A 20351-nucleotide genomic window follows, 5' to 3' on the forward strand; every position below is an offset into this window, starting at 1 on the left:
CTGCTGCACACGGACAGCAGTCCTCTGCCATGGAGCTCTGGGTCTCTCATCTTTAACACGGGGAGAATCAGGAGGAGCAAAATGACACAGGGAGGGCCTTCCTGGACTGTCACATGTTGTACCAACGGGAGTCCCTGTCAACAGACTAAATGACCCTCTCCAGTGAGGGTTCCCAAAGTGGAGAGGGCAGAGAAGCTGGGGAATTTTGTCTTTTAAATCTCTGCTTCTGGACACTGCAATGTGCTGGGCATACCCAAGTTCTGGGAAGGCCAATGGACTTGGACCCTCAAATTTATTTAACTCAGTCTTCTCCTGTGCAACCAGCATCCCTCTCCTCTGAACGTGTGTGTGTGTGTGTGTGTGTGTGTGTGTGTATGCATGTGCATGTGTGTGTAATGTATGCAGAACGCTTAAATCATTACAGTGATCAGGTAACACACTTTAGGAAACTCTTCCCTCAAAACTTCCATGCCCCTGGACAATACATCATATGCTAATCCTACACTTGGACCATAAGGTTTGTCCATCCAGAATGTGTTGTTCCAGAGCAGTTTATGAGCAACTTACTTCTGGTTCCGATTCTTGATGTTGAAGAAGAGAAAAGCACTGGCCATGATCATGCCAAGGATGGTGAGGGCAGAGAGAATGCTGTAGAGAGGTAGGGAGATCTTCCGCAGCTGCTCCAGGATGATGGTCTTGTCTTTTGGTGGTTCGGATCCTACAAAGTCAAGGAGAAGACATCAGTCAAGCCCAGTATACAGTCACTGTCCAAGGATAACTTCACCTGGATGTCCTTGACATTGGCCAGACCCCTACACACAAATGCTATGCAAGGCACATCTGCCTAGTAGGTGAGCTGGATCCAGTGGTTGGCTAGTCTGCCCAGCAGGGAGCCTGAGCCAGGACTCATTTCTCTCTCCAAATAGAATCAATAAGGGATTTGTGATGCATTTAATAGCCATTAGAAGACAAGAATTTGATTTGGTCTAATTACACTGTTGAAAACCCATCACTATTCATCCCCAAAGGTAACAACAGCTTGGAAGGCACAGGGCTGGGTGATGTGACCAGTTACCATTGAGGGTAAAGAACTTGGCTTTGGCCTCAAGGACTCTGTTCCCACTCATACATGATAAATGATTTCCGCTCAACAAGGCAGGCATCCTGCCTATCAATTCTAGGGTGACATACATGTGCTCTGGCTGCAAGTTTTCTGCCTCAAGGTCATTGTTATAAAAGCTCTTTGGTTTTCTTTTTCCCTAAGTCTTGCTAGCTATGGGAGGCAGAAGCTACCTTCCCTTTCACACCGTGCTAGGGCTGGAAGAAAACTGTGGGGTTCCATCTCACTCTTGAAAGTGAGATGCCTGGAAAGCTTCTCTGCTAACTCTTCAGGGGCACCAGGAACCTGGGGGAGCTCGAGTCTCTGAACAAACACAACTCCCTGCAAGGTTGCAAAATTACCCTGATTTAGTTTTACCAGGCACAGTCTGGTTTGCAGCGAGGGATGTAGGGACACTGGCCCCCACCCCGCTTCCTAAAATCCCCCCTTCCTCTTAGCTATGTCAGGTTCAGTTCTGCTGTAGAATTGTGAAACTTAGGGGTTTTATCCTCTAGTGGGGATATGAGGAATCTCCTAGGGGCAGGGGTGTGACTATGGCTGAAAGTTCTGGGAGGCCCACAAGGGGTGAAGGTGACTCCATTGGCAATTCCATGGGCATCAGGCTCAGTGATACTTTCATTCCCGGAAGACAAATCAAGGATGGGTAGATGTGATGGTGGGGGCAGAGAAGCCCACAAACATCTCTGTTTAAAAACTTTAGTGGATAAAAAGAGTTGGAATCATTTAAGAAATCTTGGGTAGTTGTCAGGTTTGAAAACACCCATGGAAAGCAACAACAACAGCAACAATAATAGGAGTTTCTAGGGCTAAAAGCAGACACGAGGTAGATAGAGTATTTTATTTTGCTACCAGAAATAAGAGTTTAACATTGAGAAACTCTTGCTCCTCCATTCATCTAGACAGCCTGATGTTTGTTGAGAGGCTGTTAATAGTTTAGATTTGAAATGTCCTCCACAAGTCTCATGTGTTCAGAAGCAGGGCTTCGACAAGGTGATTGGATCACTGGGTGCTCATCAGTGGATTCATTCCTAGCTGAATGTGCTGTGAAGAGGTGGGGCCTGGTCTGAGTGACAGGTCACTAGGGGTGTGACGTAGAAGGGTATATCCTTGTCCCTAGCTCCTCTCTTCTTTCTCATTGTCTTCTGGCTGCCTTGGGGGTGAGCAGCTGTCCTCTGCCGTGCCCATCTACTATGCCATTTCTGCCTTGGAGCCACCCAACCATGGACTAAACCCTCTGACACTGTGAGCACAGTAAACTTCTCCTTGAAGTTACAGGTGTCTTGGATTTTGTCCCAGCAATGGGAAATTGACTAATACAGGGTCTTTCTGGCTCTGAAACTTAACAGCAGCCGTGGGAAGTCTTGGATGGAAACAAGCCCCTTTCCAGGCAGTGAGAAGGGGAGCTGAGGTTTACATCAAAAGTTATATGACCCAGTGAGTTTGTAGCCTGTTATTTAGAAACAACTTCAGAGTATTGATACCATCTTGTCCTCTTTATTCCACTTTCCCTCTCCCCAAACTGGTGCATCTACCAGGCATTGACTAAGACATCTTGGAAGTCAAATGCTCACGGTGGCTCAGGTGTGTTAGTAGCAGCAGCAGTAGTCTTGAGTTTCCTTGCTTTTCGTTTGGCCCATTCACTCCTCACTCAACCATTCAATATCACTTGTTCATTCAGTCCTCTTCTACGTGTCAGGTCTAGTGCTGTGCACCGATGGTACAAAGATGAGTGAGCCATAGCCCTGCCCTCAGGGAACTTACACACTAGCCATGGGAGGAAAAGCAATAAAAAGCAATCATATTTACTGAAAGCTTATCGGGGAATGATATAGAGATTATAGACACTAATAGGTATAGATTTTAATATGTAGATATATATTCTCTAAAACTAAAGACAATATAGAGTCTAGAGATTTCCCACTTGGTCTACCAGTTTCATGGGTTGATAAGACCATGCCCACTTTACAGAGGGGAAAATAATTTTCTAGGTATTAAGTGGCTTCTACAGCTAGTAAGTGACATTGGATTTGAATTCAGATCTACTTAACCCTGAAGCCTATACTCTACCCACTGGACAACTGCCCTCAAATGATGGGCCCAGGTGTTGTGATGACTCCAGGCACTGAAAGGCCAGAGCACCAAGCGGGAGCAGAATGTAGCTTCCCCTAGTGAAGCAGGAGAGGCTGGGAAAGGAGAAGAGTGGGATTAGAGTCTTAGGATCCCAGTAGGGCTGTTGGCTGTCACCAGGAAGACAAGGGCATTCTGGGCTGAGGGCACAGCACAAGCAAGGGCACAGGGGTGTCTTGGCATCAAGGAACTGTAAACAATTTAGTTGGAGACATTTGAGAGTGGAGACAGAAAAATAGGAAGGGGTCCCTCCATGGAGGCCTTGGGGGGAAATCTTGTATCAAGGCCTCCTGACTGGGAACACTGGGGATGCGGGGCTCTGAGAAGAAGTGAGGCATTCTTGACTTTGGTTGCTGAGGGCAAAATAGCCTCGAGGAGATAAGACAGGTGTGGGAAAACACACAGGGGTGAGTGTAGGCGTCTGGGTAAGAAAGGACCCAGCTGAACCCAGGCAGAGGCGTGGGCAAGGGTTGGGCTCTGCCCTGACACTGGAGCTGTCCTGACTTGGCCTTGGGTTCACCTTCTATTGCCATTCCGAGTAGGCTGCCCATCTATCCATCCACTCAATCGTGCATCCATTCACTCATCCATCCACTTGATTGATCATGTATTTGCTTTTTCATCAAATATCACCAAGTCACCAACACATGGTGCACTCTGATGCCAGGAATTGAAAATCAAATAGGATCTGTTAAAAGACTGTGGTTCAGTCATTTACTAACTTCAGTGTAAGACAAGAGTGGCCATAGGAAAAGCAGAGAAAAAGACTGTGGAAGTTAATGGAAGGGGGGCATTGGTTCAACTGGGGGTCTCTTAGGGAAGGTATGATCTAAACTGGTCTGGAAGCCAAGGAAGAGCCCTCTAGCAGAAGAGGGGAATGGCTTTCAGGAAGAGCTTCAGGGAGAGAGAGAGAGAGGGAGAGAGAGAGAGAGAGAGAGAGAGAGACCTTGTTTCAAATCCAATCAGACCTTTTCCCCAAGGAGGAGGCAGAGCTAAACACAGGCTACACTGGGAAAGAACGACTCCTGACCATCCAACCCTTTAAGCACCTCAGTGAGCACTCCACGCAATTCTAGCAACTTGCTTCAGGAGCTGGAACCCAAGGGAGTAATGTGGACCCTGGGCTCAGTGAATGAGTGAATGGATATTTTGAAGATGTTCCCTTGATCCTTAAGGCCAAGGACTCTGTGTTAACCTCAGCCCTTGCCTGCCTTACCTTGGAACCTGATGGTGTCGTTGATGATTTCCAGTGTGTCGGCAACAGCATTGTACTCTCCCACCTTCACTTCCCTGCTGTCTGTGAGACAAGAGACAGTGGCCAGTTACAGGGGATTTGGGTTGTGTCTGCGGATCCTATTGGAGGTCCTTTCTCCTGTACACCCCGAGTGCATTCTTGACGGCTTCTTTCCTCTAATGCTCCTACCAGGCAGAATTACCAAGACTCTAACTCATCTGGGCTGGAACTTCTTCTCTTTCAAGGGTAGGGAGAACACCTCTTCCCCTAAGCAGAGCTCTGCCTGTCACCAAGATCTTCCTGATCACTAAGATGAGCACCCTGCAACTTTCCCCTGCTCAGCTGGCTCTGCCCTAACTCATCTGGGCTGGAACTTCTTCTCTTTCAAGGGTAGGGAGAACACCTCTTCCCCTAAGCTGAGCTCTGCCTGTCACCAAGATCTTCCTGATCACTAAGATGAGCAACCTGCAACTTTCCCCTGCTCAGCTGGCTCTGCCTTAAAGACCAAAGGGACAAATTCTGCTCCTCTGTCTCAGGGTAACTCCAGAGACTAAAAGACAAAGACATGTCATCCTCATGGCCCCAGCCCCCAACCTCTCCTTACAAACTTAATTTTTTTCCTACCCCACTTGAGTCCCTCCATGGGCCACACCACTCAATGTCACCATTTTTCTGAGGGAGGCAGACCCAAGGACTGACCAATGCACTTTAGGCATGATTTGGTCAGCAGCAGTAGAAGGGACCCCCCCCCATTCTAGACATTATAGTCCTGTGAATGGATTCTTAGGTGGAATTAGCATCTTTCAGAAACCACATTGCTCCCTATCATACCAAGCACAGTATCCCACTGCCCTTGGCTCCTTATGTGCACTTGTTCAGAATGTTTTCAAACCCCAATGTACCTTCAAACACACTATTGTCCTCACTGTTCTGTTGGGTTTGTTTTACTGCCTTGATCATGGTCAAGGATAAAAAGAATGAGAACTGGCCTAGGGTGGTGGCAGGAGGACTGAAGATGGGAGATCATATTTGATAAAAGTTTTCCCCCATCAGGTAAAATAGGAACAGCTGGATGATTAAATGAGAGATGAATGGGGAGCAAGCAAACCACCCAGAATTCTTGTGAGGGTGGCAGGAGGTCAGGTACCATTCTATGAATGGGGACTCAGGAGAGGGCTAAATCTAAAGGGGAAGGTGATGAGTTTCATTTTGGATGTGCAGAGCCTGAGGTGCCTATGGATTGTCCAGGTGAAGAGGTTCTTGAGTATGGAGCCCCAGGCAGAGGAACAGGCTGGAGGCTGAGGGTTGGAGCTATCAGTGTGGAAGCTGGAAGGTGGAGCAGGAGGCAGGGGTAAGAACCCAGGGAAAGCAAGATAAGAAAGAAGAGAGAGTTAAGCGCAGCAATGAGGAAGCACTGACCTCTGGGGATGAACAGAGCAAAGATGCTCTGGGAAGAGTGACCAGGACACCAAGAGCAGGGCGTTGGGAGAAATGAGTATCTCAGAAGTCAAGGAAAGGGATCATGTCACAGACATGTGCTTCTAAGAGACTGGCATGATGAGTCCCTGAAGCTGCAGCCAGTAGGTTCAGTGTACGGCAGATACTGGTGACCAGAGGTGAAGTGGATTCAGGGAAAGGTGGGAAGTCAGAAGAGAGAAGGAACAGTGTAGGAGTGAGAGTGGATCCACAGGGTGAGCAGATCTTGACAAGGTCAGGGAGCAGGCATTCACTGATCCCCTAGAGTGAGTACTATGGTTTGGATATAACTTGAAGGTGTCCTGAGAAGTTCCTGGGCTAAAAGCTTGGTCCCCAGTGTGGCAGTGTGGAGGTGGTTAGGCCACTGGCAACATCACCCTCTGATGAGATTAATGTAGTCCGAAAGGGACCCTGGTCAGTTCCCATGAGAATGGTTGCTAGAGGACTCCGGCACCTCTCTTGAACCCCTCTTCCACACACTGCTTGTCACTCTCCCATGAGCTCCTGTCACTGTGGTGCCATCCAGCACAAGGACCTCACCAGAGCTGAGTAGGCACTGGCACTGTGCTCTCCAATCTCCAGAAATGTGAGCTACACAAACCTCTTTTCTTTCCAAAGCATCCAGCCTTAGCTGCTTTGCAGGTGCAGGTAAATGGCTGGTGCCTTTGGGGTGTACTAGCTTTGGAGAAGAGGATCCACTACACCTCCTGAAGAAGGGTCCACACATGATGCAGGTGGATATCCAGAGCTGCAGACCTGACCAGCAAAATGTCCAGAGCTGATAAAAGAATTCCAAGTGGGACCCAGAGTGCTCACTTCGGCAGCACATATACCAAGTGGGCACCCAAAGAAACTGTTTCCTGGGCTCTGGCAAGGAGTGAGTTCCTCTGTAGAAACACAGGTGCACTGTTAGTGCCTTATAAACATTCAGGAAATGGGACAGGGATCCCCTATGCCACTTCTGCATGCTTTCCCTGACTCTAGGGGGTGGGGGCCTGTAAAAGTCACTTCCTTCTCCCTGCAAGGCTCCCTGTCATTTGTGGAGGTATCATATTGTGCAGTTAGCTATCTCTTGTCTAGGTAACCCAGCACCTAAATGCCACATTAGCACACACTGCCAGGGGCTCCAGCATCCTGCTTTGGCCTTTTGAAGTCCTCAGCCCTGCAGATGCCCCATTCAGCTTCTGCCACTCAGAGGAGACAGCCTGATTTATTTAATTGGCATGGGGAGCAGCATGTGAAATATACAGGCTGATTGGAATAAATCATTAGGAGCTAGAAGTGGCACCCCACTGCATCCCAGCCACATGGCCTGCCCCTTAGACTCACTGACCCTGCTGTATGTACTGTCCCATGGCACCAGAATAATATTTAGCTTCCCACGACAACTATAATCACCATAATTTCTCTCTGGGGGCAGTACTTGGAGGCGCAAGGGTGCTTCTTTAGTTCTGTTTATGGCAAAGAATGGATCAATCAGGCATTATCTTCCAGTCTGTAGAGGGAGGGACCTTGAATAGGTTAAGTCACTGCTGGGAACCAGGTGCTGGGCAGGAACTGAGCAGACACTTGAACTCAGGTCTCCTACTTCTGAACTCAGCATGCTTTTACCGCCAATGTGGAGCAAGGATGCTGGTCACCCAGTCTACATTTATTGAGTGCTTACTGCATGCTAGGTCAAGCTCAAGGTATTATTTCATAAAGAACCTCTCAACAGCAGTGCCATAGGTGGTAGAAGGTTAAAGTAATTTTTACATGCTTGACTTTGGAAATCCTAGATGCTAATGGGATGTTCTGCAAAGTCCTCTGATTTAACTTTATTTACTCATCCAAAAAATGGTACTGGTCACCTGTTATGTGCCAGGTTCTATTCTTGGAGCTGGACATACAAAGATTTTAAAAACAGGTCATACTTCCTATTCTAATATATCCGTAATTGAAATCGGGAACTTTCCAGGTTGCTCTGAGGGCTACATAAGAAGACAGGCAAGCACCTAGATTGTGCCTTACCTAACAGGAAGTGTACAACCCATTGCAGTTATTATCTTCACGATAAAAGTAACTGTGAGTTATTTGCTATGTCCCTAAACACTATGCTTTCTCACTGCCATCTTCCCTCCATAACTGTTCCTCTACTTGGAAGCCAGGTTTCCCTTCTCTCTACTAAATCGATATGCATATGCCTAGCTGCCTCTTCCAGGAAGCCTTCCCTGAGTACTGCTGTGCCCACTGCTCGTCCTGGTTGCTGTAGGCTCAGGCTCCTTGTATTGCAGTGATTCCCTGTGGGTGTGCCCAGGAATTCTGACTCCTGTGGGCCAGGGGTTTCCCAAGTGGGTCTTAAGGCTCTGCTTCTGTCATCCTGTCTTGTCCCCTGCACTCTGCCCAGGATCCCCCCCTCCAGGGCTGCAGAGGGAAGGACAATGTCCACTCTGCCCTTCTGCTCACCCAGCACTTCCCACTTCAACCCTGGGCTCCTTTCTAACACCGTGGTGCAAACAGCACAAATCATCTATTTGGATGTGGATGGCCTGGTAGACCAGAGACAGCGGCCCAGGGGACCTGTGCCCAGCTTGGAAAGAAGATATATGCTGAGCTTCGGAGCAAAGGGAGAGGCTGTGGTATTAGGTTGTTACTGTCTGTCTCCGAGCCATATGGGCAGTGCTTCTGGTTGTGACTGGCTTACATGTGACTGACTATTGCCTTTCTCTGGGCCTCACTTCCTCCATCTGTAAGTTGCCCTGAAATCTTCCACTGGTTCTCAGCCTCAGTAAAGTCTTCGAGTTAGTTAACCAAGGACTTCTAGAAAACACACATCTGAGTTCCAACACCACAGGCTCATTACATTAGAACCCAAGAGAACTCAAGGGTGATTCCAGGGTGGCAATATTTTTACAAGTTCCCTAAACTGATCCCAATGTGTAGTCAGGCTTAATAGCCACTGAATTAGATGGAGGAGCCTTCAGTGTGGACATTTCCTGGTTCTCAGAGGCAAAAACAATCATGAAACAAAGAGCACTCTTTCCTGTCAAATAATACCGGTTCCTTCTTGCCGTGAAAAAAGAGAAGTTTTTTTCTTTAAAAGTTGCATTCTTTATTTCAAGTTTTGGATATGCATGTGTGAAGAAATAGGTCCTATTGGTGAAAATTTGGCTGTCAAAAATGTGCAGTCTAAAAATATTCACTGGCTGTGGGCCTTGGAGAGCCCATGAGACAGGTGGACAAAGAAGTCAATCACAAAGATGTCAATCTTCTGCCTCCTTTCTAAGCTTCATTCCCCTAGGAGAAAGACAAGCAGGTCACTGACCTTCTGCCTTAGCTGGACCCACACCTGTGACACTGGATGTGATCCTCACATCCCTAAGTGTTCATTGTCAATTGGCCTTGGCTCTGATCTGGGGGAGGTGTACATATGCTTTAAAGTTTAATTGCTAACAATAGCAATGACAACACAAACAGAGACTTAGTGTAGAACTTGGGTGTAAAACAAAAGATGATCGTGGCTCAATAAAATCAATGATTCTATAAATGCACTCAACCCCAGGACTCCAAAACAAAGTCTGCTACTCAGACCCAGGAGACAGCTCTGAGCTGAGAGACAGGCCATGAGCCCAGTGTTGGCTTTGTCATGTCCCTTGAGCAGCCCCGGTGTAAAGCCCATCCCTGCCCAGGTCTGGCTATAGGAGTGGGTGCGATAGGAGATCTCTATGGCCTCCAATCCTCATCCTATGGCTCCACAGTTTTGAAGGGTCTTCCTTCAACTCTAAGTTGAAGCCTGGCCCCTGCAACTTTCCTTCTAGGATCTAACTCTGCCTTTGAGCCCCACATCACTATGACAACTGCTCTTGGCCAGCGTTTGGGAGTGGACATAGTGGCTATAGGGTGACCATGGGCCTTGGCTGCAAACTGCCACTCCTCATGAAGGATTCTCACTCTCACTCCACCTGGCCTGGCCATGGCCCTAGGCCAGCCCTGCAGAACCACTCTCTCCCTTATAGAACCCCTTTGCTGCTCAGAACAAAGATGGACTGTATGTTTGTTTGGCTGGATTCTGAGCACATGTTCTATGTTGTCACCAACATTAGGGCACTGCCACATTTTAAATGAGTTCAACCAGCTTTGTATTGAGATTTTTAACAGGCCGTAGACACTGGTCAGATGCTCCAGGGTTATAATAACCTTGCCTTAAGCAAACTGGCCCAAGAGGAAGAACTAAGTACCCAAGAGGCCCTGGTCACATGTAACAGGTCACTGCACTAGAAGTACCTTTTCTCACTTCTGCTTGGCTACCTCCCACTGGTCCATCAGAGCTCAGCTCAGATGCCCTCCTCACCCTCTCCAGTGTCCTTCCTAGATTCCATCAGGCAGAGTGCAGTATCCCTCCTCGGGTACCTGCAGCCACCTGTGCCACCCCTTATAAGGAATCATCCATTCCTGGGTCTTATATCTGGTCCTCATTGGACTGAGAGCTTTCTAAGGGCAGGAGGGGCATCCTGCCCATCTCAGCATCCTCTGTGTTCAGCCAAGACCTGGCAGGTAGGAGATGCCAGGAAATGATTGTTAAGGAACTCCAAGAAGGCAAACCACAGGACCAAAAAGGGGGAGGCAGGCAGGTTTATCCACATTAAAATTAAAAACTTCTCAGTTCAACTAAGATTTATATTTTAAAGACAGGTGACAGAATGGGAGAAGCTATTTCTAAAGCTAAAAACCAACAAGAGATTGGTATTTAGATTTTATAAGGAATCTTTGAAAATCAACAAGAAAAAGACAGAAACCTAAAAAAAAAAAAAAAGGTCAAAGGATCAGGGCTGACAATTACTAAATGGCTAACAAGCACAGAAAGAAATGCTCAGACTTATTAGTAATCAGAGAGATGGTATTTAAAAATACCGTATGATATTGCCTTATTCTTTTAGGCTGGCAAAAAATGAGAGGTGAGGGAAACACCACATGTGGGTGGGAGGGAAGAACACAAGAATCCTTCTGCCAGAGGTAACGGGTACGGGCCTGGCCACTCTGAAGAGCAATCTGGCAGGTTTTGGGCATATCGAATGTGCACGTACCTTCTGACGCAACAATCTGCTCCTGCACATTTGTCCTAAAGAAATTCCTAAATGGTTCTGTGAGGGGACAAATATAAAGACACTTGTTGTTTGTGAGGGTGAGGAGTTGAAGGTAACCTAGTATCTGTTGCTGGGGGATGGATGGGTCACATGATGGCCGCGTCTCATGGAGGGAGCAGGGAGAAGCCATGGCCTGGATTTATACCCGGGAACTGGGGGCAAATTTAAAAACAAAACACTGAGTGGGAAAATACAGCAGCAACAACAAAATGGAAAAAATATATAATCTAGTCACCCTGATGTAAATTCAAAACACACACACAAACTAGCAGCATGCATTTTGCAAGGACGCATACAAACACCATATGTGGGTTAAATACTTAGGATGTTTGTCTTCTACTGGGGATGTAGGAGTGGAATATAGGAATAAAGGAGAGAAATAAGGGGTAAACCAACCAGGAAGGCAGTTCACGGACCAGTGATAATACCACTGAATGACGTGAGGAGTGTGAAGCAAGATCATACTTTAGTCAAGAAATTCTGAATGAAGGCAGATCTGGGACCATCACCAAGAGCTCCCAGCAGAAGAGAAGGAAGCCAACAGATGCCATAGCATTTCTCTGTGCCAGTCTCAGAGCCAGGAATGCCACAGCATCGTGTCTTTGGATTCTTACAGTCATTTTCAAGGAGAGGAACATAACTGCCTTTTATTTATTTTTAAATAAAATCTGAAATGAAGTCTTGGTGAGATTATATTATCCTGCCTGGATAGCAATGATCAGTCATATGTGTTTCAAAATCTGTGTACTTTCTATAGGAATTGGGCTAAGTTTCCCATCGCTGGAGGCATTCAAGCAGATGTAATTCTATAAAGAAAAATGAAGGCTCTCTTCAATATGGAGTCTATGGCTTCATGAGGCATAATGCCTGCTAAATAATTCAGTCTTCTGGGCCACCTTCCTTGGGCTCACTGAAAGGGATTATGAGATCTGGAAGCTGTCCAGCCTGGGGACAGTCTTCCAGTCCCTTGGACACGTGTCCTTCCCATCCAGCCTCTTCACATGTATCCTTCCATTCCTGCTGGCCCACAGCCTTGCTGCAGGATCCCGATCAGCAGACTATGCTGCCACTCCTCTTTGGCAATACTGGGGGTTGAACCCAGGTCATGTACATGCCGGGCCAGCACTTTCCCAATGAGCTACATCCCCAATCCTTTCTAAACTTTTATCTTGAAACAGGGTTTTTTCTAAGTTGTCAAGGCTGGCCTTAAACTTGTGATCCTCCTGCCCCAGCCTCCTGAGTAGCTGCGTACCCCTGCACCTGATCTTCCACTCTTAATTACTATATATCCAATTGAGTGGTAGTCCAGCAAAATGGAATTTGCAGGCCCATGACCTGGCAAAAGGAGCTACAATGTGTGCCTTGATAGAAAGAAAACGATACTGAGTCTCAAACTATGACTGAACTAGATCTGAGTTTTCTAGTAAGTTCTGGGAAATTATCTCCCCAATCTTACCCAACCTGGCTTCCCCCAGGGCTGGGTAAAGCACCTGGTAGATGTGCACTGAACAGAACCATGACTTTTACCCTGAAGACCAAACAGTAATTAATGTCTGCAAATGGAAAGTAGGTGTCTCCATCTTACTAGGTGCATTCTGAATTATACGTCCCTTGTTAGAGCAATGCAAGACCCCATCTCTTTAAATCGGGTGTCAAAATACAAAACTCCAAAATCTGAGTCCTTTATGTTTCACAGAAGCCGTGATCATTCTACACATTCTCACAAACAGGCCTGATGAAGGCAGGCGGGTGGCTGAGCAGCAGATGCCCAGTTTCTCAGAAAACAGCATAAACCAGGCCCTGATCACAGCTTCACTGGATTTCCTTCTCTGCTGCCAATTCTGAGTCACGTTTAGACTTTAGCAGTAACATGGATTCTTTTTTCTCTTAAGGGTGGGAGGGAAAAGCCAATTCGCTAGCATCCATCCTCATTTCTGTAGGGCTCAGTGGACAGCAGCGATGACCTGAGGGAGTAGCCTTGGGCCCGGGGCCAGGCCGGTTGAGTGTGCTCCACAGGATGCTAACATCACAGCTGCCTTACCTACCACGTGGGTGAGTCACTTGGAATAGCGCCGGCCTAGCACAAGGGTAAGAATGTGCACCATTTGTCTGGAGGTGATCTGAGGTCACCCTTCCATCTAGGGGTGTGACTAAGGGAAACACGGAAGGAGAGGGATCCTTGTACAGGGTGTGTAAATGAGCAGGTTCTCTTGTGGGCAGCAGAGGCTTGGGGCTACAGGGGGATCTCAGGAAGGAGAGGTTCTCTAGACATGTCTTACTTGAAGGGAAAGGATACTAGGGTAGTGCCCCACCTCTCCTTTATCACTGGCTGAGGGCTGCCCCAGAAGCATTAACTCTTTGGGCAACGGGGCTGCTTCTCTCACCTGTGGGGAGTTGCAGATACTCTTAATGAGGTGCGATTCAGCTTGCTCTGAAATGATGGGTGGACCTCTGAAGGCATCCACCATACCTGCCTTCTGGATTGGTCCTAAAGGGAAGTCAGGGCTTGGGAGCCCTTGAACACTTAGCCCGGGGAGGGAAGCTGGGGCTGAGGGAGACTATACTTAGGGGGCCAAACCCTCTCTGGATTCTCAATATCTCAGCTGAGGGATTGGCCCTAGCATTTTTTTTTAAAAAAGAAGTAGCCCATTTGCCCAGCTTTCCTAAATTTCTATTAAAATGGAAGTACAAAAACGTAGTTTCTCTAGTTTGGAAAAACAATAACCACCAATGTGATCACATTTCTGTTGTTATTGATGCCAGATGCTCTACCTTGAATCAAGCTACTGAAATGAAAAATAAAAATATTCTCACACGTCTTGAGACCTGAGAAGATTCCCAAGTTCAGGGTCCAAACTTTCACGCCGTAACAAAGTCATACGACAAGCTAGCCAGGAGCCAAACTGCCTGCTGACAATTGTCATAGCTTCCCAATTCTCCAGAGGTCACAGAGCACAATCTTACTGGTCTCTGATGATAGCCCTGGAGGCAGGCAGAGCTCACATTAGTACCATCCCATTTTGCAGAGGGAAAAACTGAGATTTTGAAGGTAAAGTGACTCATCTGGGATCAGAGCAAAAACTTCAATTTAGGTCTTTTGTATCCAAATCAATTCACTAATCTTTTACTGGGGTCCTCCTATGGGCCAAGCACTGTGGATACTGATCCTATACCCCTAGAATGGAAGAGTGGACAAGGGTAAGTCTTCTTGGCCCTCTCCTTGATCTTCTTCCCAGAGCTGCCTTTTATTTTAATTCCTTTGTGCTCTGGCTTTGCAAGAAAATGAGCAGAGCCTCCTATTAAACACTTCCTTGACTAGAGATACAAGGTTTCAAAGGCACCTGGGACTCTGTGCAAATGAAAAGCTGAAAAAGTATCTTGGGGGTGGTCTTTAGAATCGGAGTGGGCTGTCCAACTTCCAAGATGGTACCAACATGCTCTTGAGACCGACCACCAGGATATGAGCTGAGGGGCAGAGCTAGACAGGGAACTTCCCTCAGAGGGGCAGCTGAGAAGCTATGCTGTGTGATGGGTGCTGCTACCACCTGCATTTCCATGTCCCTTCTGAAAAAGAGAGGCAAGGGAGGGACAGACAAGATAGAGCAGTCAAAAAGGACCAGGAAGAAAATATGGTGAGACCATGAGGAGGCCTTTTGTGAGGTCACCAACATGAGGCAATTTAAGAGCTGGTAACCCTAGGGTAGGGAACAATTCCTGGAAGGTTCTAGATGGCACAGTCTGGACCAGTCCCTTTTTGAAGGAAGAGAGAAGCAGTGGCCTCCAGAAGGGAAGAGAGGAATTCAGTCTCACAGTGAGTCATGACCTGCTCTGAGCAGAGCAAGTCCCTTTCTAGGTCTGAGCTTCAGTTTCCCCTCTGAAGTGAGGTGATAGCCAGGAGCTCTACCAGTTGGCTGGCCCATCTGGTAGCTCAGTGACCTCCCTTCCTGGTGGGCAAGCTGCCTCTGAATCCTCTTCAGCTTGAAAAACTAATGCTTTACTGATGTGCACATGCCCCCTGCAACTCTAGTGGCTCATTTCGGTCCCCAGATAATATCTGATCCCTCTGCCAGGTCAATAGGACTGTTTTTTTAAAGAAGAAACAGGAGTATCTGAAGGCCCCACTGCGACATCCAATAAAAGCCCGATACAAATACAGAGAAGGTGAGGGGAGCACAGGCAGGTATGGGTGTGCACATGAGCATGAGGTGCCAGAAGGTGCTGTCCAGGCCCAGCCCTGCCACTAGCCAGTCGTATATCCCCAGGGAACACCTCCCTTTGCTAAGCCTCACTTTCCTCATTTCCGCCATGAAGAGGTGGGTTGAGCTCATCTCTAAATCTGGGCCCTATCTGACACATACCTATCATTGGATACAGGAAGCAGCTACCAAATAGACAATGGCAAAGAAAATGAATAACTAGGAAAATCTAGACTTGCCCCCAGAAAAGTGTCAGAATTTCAATAAGGTATTTATCATAATTGTGACTTATTGTTGAGCAAAAAATAAAGGCTCACCTTGATAACATGTTATCTCACATGGTTCTTCCCACATTTCAAGAAGGTAGATAGGTTCCTACCCTTATTTTACAGATAAGGACAATGAAGGTTAAGAGAGGCAAAATCACTTGCCTGATGTTCTACAGTGAGTATGTGACTTGAGCCTAGGTGGATTGGACCTACTGTGCTCACTGCCTTTCTCATAAATCTGCAAATCTGCCTAGAACCACAGTCACTAGACTGGGTGCCTACACCTAATGTATAAAAAGGGAAAAGGCAATAAAATTGCCACACCCTGGTTGCTATGACCAGACAGCCCGTATTTTACAATATCATCTCCCAGGATGATATAATTTGAGAACTGAAAATGTGACAAGAGAATTTAGTTATAATCACTCAAAAAAAAGATGTCTTTGCCAGGATGCCTGTTTTGTTCAACCAATAAAGAAATAAGACTTAACAAATGGGGAAATAATTACATTTGCCTAAAATGACATCTTTTGTTCATGCCACTGAGCTGACATGTGTTTCAATTACCTGCCACAGGAAGACGAATGGGTAAATCTACAAGATTATATTACAAAGTGATACTGCTGAAAAACACCTCTCTCCATTGATTGGAAGCCTGGTGGGATTTGTCTGAATGAATCTGAGGAACTTCAATTTCTTGCTTTCTCTGGGAGGATACTAAGATCTGCTTAAAGTGAGAGAGCACAGCAGGCACTGTTCTTGTTTTTGGATCTTCAAAAACATCCCAATGCTGAAAAATGCTATACTGATGAATGGTCCTTCTAGTGGTCTGGACTGACCACTCCACTAATGACCTCCTGGACTGAGCTGAGGCATGTGCTGGTACCTCACCCTGCCTCTCCCACATGCCCCGGGACTCTGACAAGTCACTTCTGCTCTCTGGGCCTCGGTGTTCTCATCATACAAAGATCTTGGTCCAAGTAGTTTCTGAGGCCTCTATGGCAGCAGCAGCAGTAGCAGCAGCGTCCAACAAACAGACAAACTGGCTCCTTTAGAAGCTAACTGGTCTATAAGAGTATTAGGGGTTATACTAGAAAAGATACTAAAGAGACATCAAGGTGATGCAATGGTCAGACCTTGTATGGATTCACCAACAAACCATCGGCTTTGAAGGCAGCTTCAAACTGATCCAAGGATCGACAGACCAGGAATAAAAAGACAGTAAGAATTGTTAAATGTTTTAGGTATGATAATAGTATGATGGTGGTATTTTTAAAAGTCTTTGTTTAGCAGAAATGCATACTGAAGTATTTATAGATTGAAATAAGCTTATGTCTAAGGGTTGCTTTAAAATATGACAGCAGAAACTGGAGGAGGGGGATGGGAGTGAGTAGAGATAAAACAAGCTTGACAAAATGTAGATAATAGTTTAACTGGGGGATGGAGACATGGGGTTCACTATGTTAGTCTAGAGTGTGTTGAACATTTCATTAATCAAAACCAAAACCGACACGGGGATTCTCAGCAACTTGCAATTACTCAGTTGCTGCCCCTCCCCACTCTCTCTAAGCCTCTCAGAGTCCAGTGGGGAGGGAAAGGAGGCCTGCCACACAACGCAGCTGAGAAACAATATCTATGTAAGCTGAAACTAATCTTTTCTATTGACTCGTCCTAGTTTTATCTGGGATCTCATATCCTACCCCATTTCTTTTGACGTATTTTATTGCAGAAACACAACATCTCTGAATAGAAATGTCATCAACGGGAAAGAATAAGCATCAAAAAGCCTACCTTGAAATTGAGTAAATTTAATGGTCCCCATTCTCTCCCCGTTCCGGAACACAACTTGACCCTAAAAACAAAACAAACAAACGAGAACAAAAGAGAAATGTCACATTAGCCCAAACACTACTGAGCTTGCTGCAATGCATTAGCTGTATGATGCGATTATTAATATTAGAGAAAAATAGACTCCCATTGGACTACAGATGCAAAATCAAACTAATTATTTTTAAATTAGTTGTGATTTTATCTGGTTAATTTGTGAGAAGCAGAAAATCAATAATGGAACTACCACATGTGAATTAAAGCCAAGATAAACATCTTCATTATCATCAGGACTATTTGTTAAACACCCACATGTCCCATGTTATCATCGGGACAAGGCCTGCAAGGGAAGATGGAGGTAGAAGGGAGGCCCTGGGAGGCTGGCCCTATACCCGCTCACAAAGACACAGGGTTTTGCTGAGGCTCTTTGGCTGGAGGACCACAGGGTGCTGGAGGTTAGTGTTTTTTTATTAAAGCCAGAGAATGTATTCCTAAGTTCTCCCTGCACAGTGACGTCAGCCCCAATTATAACTGGGCTGTAGTGCAGCACAAAATTAAGCTAGTTGAGCCAGCAAGACCCGACTACTGTCACAGGCAGCTAAGCACCCCTCATTAGGGACCTCGGGGGCTAAAGATGGCATCATCTTTTTTATCTGCCTTGCTGCCTTCGACACGCTTGGCTAAATATACCAGGAATTTAAAGAGGAATAGACCATCTCTTTCTGTCAATTTATGGTCCACTTAAAATTCTACAGCCATGCAAGGAAACTGACATGGGTTATATCACTGCATCTTAATGACTGGCTTGGCTGGTAAGGGGATGAACCCTATCTTACAGATCAAGAAACTGAGGCAGGGAGAGGTTGAGTACTTTTTATAAGGTCATTATAAGTGAAGCTGGGATTCATAATTAAGTTTTGTTTTTTGTTTTTTTTTCCGTGCTGGGGTTGAACACAGGGCCTGTGCATGCTAGGCAAGTGCTCTTAGGTCTTAGGCACATAGCTGTAGCACCAGCACACCCCAATCCCCATTTCACTTTCATGCTCTTGCCATTTTACTATAGCATGCAACTCTGATCCAGAAATACATTCCTTCTTATGTTCCCATCATGGTGAAATTAGGAAAAGAAATAATTTTAAGGGTCCTCTGCTCTTTTCTCATAGTAATGCACTTGCATCATCAGGCGACAGCATAGAAAAATTCTTGGATCCCTCTTAATTCTTGGGAGAAAGCCCCAGGATGTTTCATCTTCCTTTAGGTGGAAAACCAAAGTGTGAGGCTCTGAGGCTTTCAGAATAAAGGGGATCATTCAACCTGTTCTAAGAGTGAGAAACACCTTCCAAGGCCACTTTGACACCTTTTTGAAGTCCCGAAGACAGCTGCAAGTAGTATCAGTTTGAAACTAACACCCACTGAATTCTATATTCAGGTGATGGTAAGCAATTCCCAGGAGTGTGAAAACACTTCAACTCAAGGTGCAACAGGAGCTGTGATTTCATTTCTAGGGATGATTGGAAAATCACAGAACACCTTTCAAAAGGAACACTTTTATGCAAATGATCACTTTGCTGGGTTGGGACAGATGCAAACACTGTCCACTGGAGAAAAAAATTTTTTTGATTGATTGACAAAGGTGGAGATCGAACTGATTCACCAATCTCCTGACATATTTTGAAGAATTCCAAACAAAATGTGGGCAGTTCTGTAGAGCCTTTCCGGTTAAGGAATGTATGGAATGCTGTCCAAGCTTCAATGGAAAGACACTGGAGTGGAGTAAGACACAGGGTGAGTAGGAATCTCCTTTGCTTCTTTTTCTCCTTTATGTTTAAAACAAAAATAATTAGTCCATTTTAAAATAAGATGTGCCATGTTTTATTTTATTAGCAATAGCTGTTTTTACTAACATTACCTCCGCCCATCTCCATGAATTCTCGGGTACCACAGTGAAAGGAGGCCAGTGTTTGAGTTCCACACCCTGGGGTGAAGCCCCTTCTCAGGTGAGTTCCTGATCATCTCTGAATTACAGACTGAGTGCAGCTCCTGGTTTATACAGCAGGCACTCAGTAAATGGCAGCAATTATTTTTATTTAGACACTTTTGATAGCAGAGTGGAAATGAGAAGATCTGAAGCACCAGAGAGTTTCCAGTCTCTGGGAAGGGATTTCAACTTCCATGTAACATCAGTTAGTAAAGGGGCAAGTTATTGGGTGTTGTCAAAGGTGGCCTCGTCTCTCAGAAACACGTCTCTACAGAGACTGAAAAGCCCATGAAAAACCTCATGAACCACGGTTCTTTTGTCTATCAACAGGAGGAACAGGAGAGCTTCTGGCCGTGGTAATGGGGTGATGATGGACAAAGGTGGGGAGCTAGCTATTCTGAAAGCTGGCACAGAAATGAGACTCCGAAGCTCTGGGAAGCCCTCTTGTGAGGAAAGTTAAGTGTGTTACATGACTCTTTCCCAGAAGGCATGACTATGGCATCCACTGTGTTTGACTGATGAGGCCCAAGCAGACAGAGGACCACTGACCCAGCCAAGGCAACCTTTGTAAGACTGGCATGAGGACGGTCTCATGCCCACATGAGGATTCTCAAAAAAATTATCTCCAAGAGGTAACCTCCATGTTAGAAAGTGGCCAACTCACACAACGTAAGAATTTACTTATCCTGTGCCAAGTTTTTTACTTTTCTTAAGATATGATCTTACTTTGTTGCCCAGCCTGGTCTTAAACTTCTGGGCTCAGCAGGTGATCCCCCTGCTTCAGCCTCCTGCTTCCCCTAGTATCAGGAATACAGGCATGCCCCACTGCACCCATCCCACCTACTCTTCTAGGTACTGATTCCTGCTCTAGGAAAGCTTTGTATTTGATTAAAAGGGACAGACAAAATAAGTATATCAATAAATGAAAATATATCAGTTAGTGATGAATGCAGAGATAATGATAAAAGGGTGACAAGAAAAGGGAGCTAAGGCAACTGTGT

General features: G+C 46.0%; 1 protein-coding gene across 1 annotated transcript in view; it reads right to left on the bottom strand.

Annotated features, from left to right (window-relative positions):
- Positions 1–20351, bottom strand: part of Gabbr2 (gamma-aminobutyric acid type B receptor subunit 2) — a 364313-nt gene that overhangs the window by 89139 nt on the left and 254823 nt on the right. Inside the window, exons 8-10 of the mRNA XM_010614387.3 lie at positions 17337–17397; positions 4464–4544; positions 568–718 (exon numbers count right to left, since the gene is read on the bottom strand). Coding sequence (XP_010612689.1) covers positions 568–718; positions 4464–4544; positions 17337–17397 — 293 coding nt within the window. The remainder of the gene's footprint in view (positions 1–567; positions 719–4463; positions 4545–17336; positions 17398–20351) is intronic.

This window comes from Fukomys damarensis, unplaced genomic scaffold, assembly GCF_012274545.1.
Source record: "Fukomys damarensis isolate Sample0158 unplaced genomic scaffold, DMR_v1.0_HiC HiC_scaffold_36, whole genome shotgun sequence".
NCBI classification, from domain to species: Eukaryota; Metazoa; Chordata; class Mammalia; order Rodentia; family Bathyergidae; genus Fukomys; species Fukomys damarensis.